At 42.0% G+C, this 3,625-nt stretch overlaps 1 protein-coding gene across 1 annotated transcript in view; it reads right to left on the minus strand.

Moving 5' to 3' along the window:
* Positions 1-378: 378 nt before the first annotated feature.
* Positions 379-3,625, minus strand: part of pex3 (peroxisomal biogenesis factor 3) — a 9,141-nt gene continuing 5,894 nt past the window's right edge. Inside the window, exons 10-11 of the mRNA XM_034900767.1 lie at positions 1,967-3,020; positions 379-1,931 (exon numbers count right to left, since the gene is read on the minus strand). Coding sequence (XP_034756658.1) covers positions 2,937-3,020 — 84 coding nt within the window. The 3' untranslated portion in view covers positions 379-1,931; positions 1,967-2,936. The remainder of the gene's footprint in view (positions 1,932-1,966; positions 3,021-3,625) is intronic.

The raw sequence follows: 3,625 nt of genomic DNA on the forward strand, positions 1-3,625 counted from the left end.
TAGCGGTCATTCAGGATAGTATGCTTCAAAAGGCATAACATCATCAATCACATCCCGAGATCTACATTGTCACCCGACTGTTTATAACGTGACCCGGGAATCAGTTAGAAGAAACGGTTTCTAATCTCCTGAGAGGGAAACTAACAGAAATCTGACGGGTCATCGTGCACACCGGCCCTGACAGAACAATCACTATTGGCTCCACAAAATCCCACCATCAGCCACCTCAGGGTGCATTTTATAACTTTTAATTAGCTTTATTCATTTGTCAGTGGACTTATACAACCAGGGTCCTATGTTCCCCAGCTCCATGTCGTCTTAATAGGACACATTAGGGAGACTTTTTAAAACTATTTGATGGTCTCACCATTGTTTTTCCCTAAGTCAAATGTATAATGTAAAGATTGTTTTCCATGATCAATATGCTGAAACTCCCCACAGTTTAGGATGTTCAACACTCCCACAAATGTCCCAGGCATAACCAGTTTTCTTTACTTTTGACATTGATATCTCCAAACTGTCAATCTCCCTTTATTCTTTTTAAAATTTGAACTTTCAAAGACAGCCCTTATCAACAACTCACAATGCAACATTATATCAAGAGGCATACCTAACCTGGGAACTAGACCTGAACGACACATGTAGAAACAGTATCAGTCAGTCTGTCATGTGATTGGTAGATGAATCAGCTGTCAGTAAGAGGAATCATCTCCCCACAGTATGCATGGTACTGATCAAAGAAAACAGGACTAATAAAGTGATGCTAAAGAGTTATTTTGCAATGAATCTGCGATGAATGTAAAAAGCTAAAAATGTTTGTGTTTGTAGTGTATTTCCTCCTCTCCCTACTCAGACCCATGCATGATTAAGATTAGACTCAGGTGTGACAAGGCGCTCTTGTTCAGCATGACACAGCTGATTTGAGTGACTGATCAGATGTGTGGAAACATGCAGCACTTGGGGTCGACGGGAGCACTGAGAACCCGGGTCGGCTTTAAATAACTTGTCTTGTAATTTCCACAAACACGACTGTAAAATCATTTAAATTTTGCAAGAAGTCACGTACAAATTAAGTCCAAAGAGAAGTGTCAGAAACAGAGAAAGGGGGGGGGCATCGTTAAATATTGAAGGAGTTCATTCCAAAACCATATTATCTTCCATTGTGATATTTTTTGTTGTTGTTAAATACGGGGAAAAAAATCACAAAGAGGAAGTTTAATTTACCTTAAAAACAGGAGAAACTTTTTTGGGACTGAAGCCCTTCATTTAAAGACAGAAGAGGGCAAGGCAGAGGGATTCTCACTCCAGCTGACATACAGCGACACCTTCTGGGTGAAAAAGGGTACTGCATCGGACAAATAGGATTTAAACTCTACGTGCTCCTAAACACTGACATAAAAACTGAAAACGGAACATTTTCCAGTCCGCTTGCCTTATGTTTTTGACGGCACCAAATAAGGTGAACTGCTGTGTGGTTGTCTTTTGGATGGAAAAACAGAAACTACACATAACTTCTGTTGGACTGATGAGTTAGTTTAAAAATGGCTTTTTTCTTTTTTAAACTTAGATGTTGACCACCTCTGATAAGTTGCTGGTTTGATTACACATTTAATTTAGAATAATTAATACCACTGGTTGTGCTAATATGACATTTCAAAGAGAAGGAAATGAAAAAATCTAATCACTTTTGCTTTCAAATTAAAAAAAAAACACTAATTAGCAGACAAAATAAAATCACTGACTATGTTAACATGCACGTAATATTCTGTTTTTTTCCCTTAGTCCAAAAAAAGACAACATTCGGACTTAGCTGTTTCCATGGCTAATGAAAGCGAATAGTCTGCTACCATTCCTGTTTACATGTAGCCGCGGTGGAGGACTTGTTGGACCGTGTGAACACAGCGTCCCTCTTTCATTCCTTCAACCAGCTTCTTGAAATGGTCGCCTCAGCGATGTGTGTGTCTACCCACACACCTGTTGATATCCACGTCTTTGATAAGGTTTAAAAGTAGCTGTGTCTCTCCTCCTTGTTCGGTCTGCAGCCTTGCCAACTGTTGGCTGGTTGGTTCATGTACAGAAACCATAGCAACGCACATGAGCAGACCATGAGCCGTAAAGAGGCAAGAGGCCGTAAACTCCAGATTGTGACGCTGTAAACGTTTCCAAAGGGTCCTTCTAAAACCTGAATAATACCAGAATATCCCACGTCTTAATAGGAAAGTTCAACATTCGGAAAAAGGCCTTATTCGGAATATCCAACCGGAAAATGCTGTTCATATGACCGGTGTTAAATTGGGAATAATAGTATAATATTGGTGTGCATGTAAACAAACGCATCAGCCCACATCAGTCCAACACATACCACCTGGATTAATTTGTGAGAAAAAAAAGAAGAGAAAGGGAAACCCTGGGTGCAGAGGAACAGCTGGAATGTAAACAGACTTAAAACACTCACCGCTGCTGATGGAAAAGGGGGAAAATTACCTTAAAATCAGTACTACCAACATCGTGAGTGATCCTTCTCCACGCTTTCTGACCGCCTCTGTGTGTTTGTTCCTTACTGTTTCCCACCTCTTCAGGGTTAATCAAACCATATGACCAGGTTAAATAAGACTCCACTTCCCAGGATGCAGTGGTCCTAGCGTTAGGCACAGGCTCTGCTGTGACTCCAAACCCGGTGCGAGAGTCTCGTCCCTCCGACAGGTCAATGATCCAGAAGGGCCGTGGTCACGGGGGGGGACACAGACGCTGCTTTGACGTGGACACTTCTGCCGTGAATCACCGCCGTCACAGAGTCAACGTCAGCAGGATTTGGAGGAGAAACATGTCCCACAGAAAGGAAGGAGGGATGAACAGTCAAGGGCTGATATATCATTGCTGGGCACATCCCTCTTTTCTTCCTCCTCCTCCTCCTCCTCCTCTTCCTGTTTGGCTGATTATTTCTGCAGCTCCTGTGGCGTGCTGAAGGTCTCGTAGACGTTGGCCGCAAACTCCTTCACCTGGTCGTTCATCAGCAGCTCCTGAGAGACAGACGGAAAGTTAGAGACACTGACAGAGAAGTGATGGATGGATGGATGGATGGATGGAGAAGTCATATGGATTTTATGGATTCTGCTCTGACTGGTTCTGTGCTTTAAAATCTGTTTTTTTTATAAAATGAAGTACAAGTTGTTGTACATTTCTTTCTTATATTTTTCATTTTGTGGTATTTCTTCTTCAATAACAAAATTCTTTGGTGAAAATCTATCTGTACAAAAGTGGGAATCACCCATTTTTGGGAGTTCAGTTACTTATTAAAAGGTCCCATGGCATAAAACTTTCACATTTTGAAACATTAATATGCAATCCTCCACCCTGCCTGTGGTCCCCTAGTGACTAGAAACAAGCAAAGTGGCAGTTGGTCAAGGCCGGACCCCCCAGCCTCCACCTTGCCCCCCTCCTCCCCCCCCCTCCTCTCCTCCTCAAAAGCTACAGACTCAGAAATGGCACATACTAAGAAAAGCTCATTGTGGGACTGGCTCTAGTGGCTGTTATTCTGCATTAGGTAAGTATTAGGGGACCACTAAGGTCTATATTAAAGAGACTTCAGATACAGTATTAGGGGACCACTAAGGTCTATATTAAA

The sequence above is a fragment of the Etheostoma cragini genome, chromosome 18 (genome assembly GCF_013103735.1).
Source record: "Etheostoma cragini isolate CJK2018 chromosome 18, CSU_Ecrag_1.0, whole genome shotgun sequence".
Classification (NCBI taxonomy): domain Eukaryota; kingdom Metazoa; phylum Chordata; class Actinopteri; order Perciformes; family Percidae; genus Etheostoma; species Etheostoma cragini.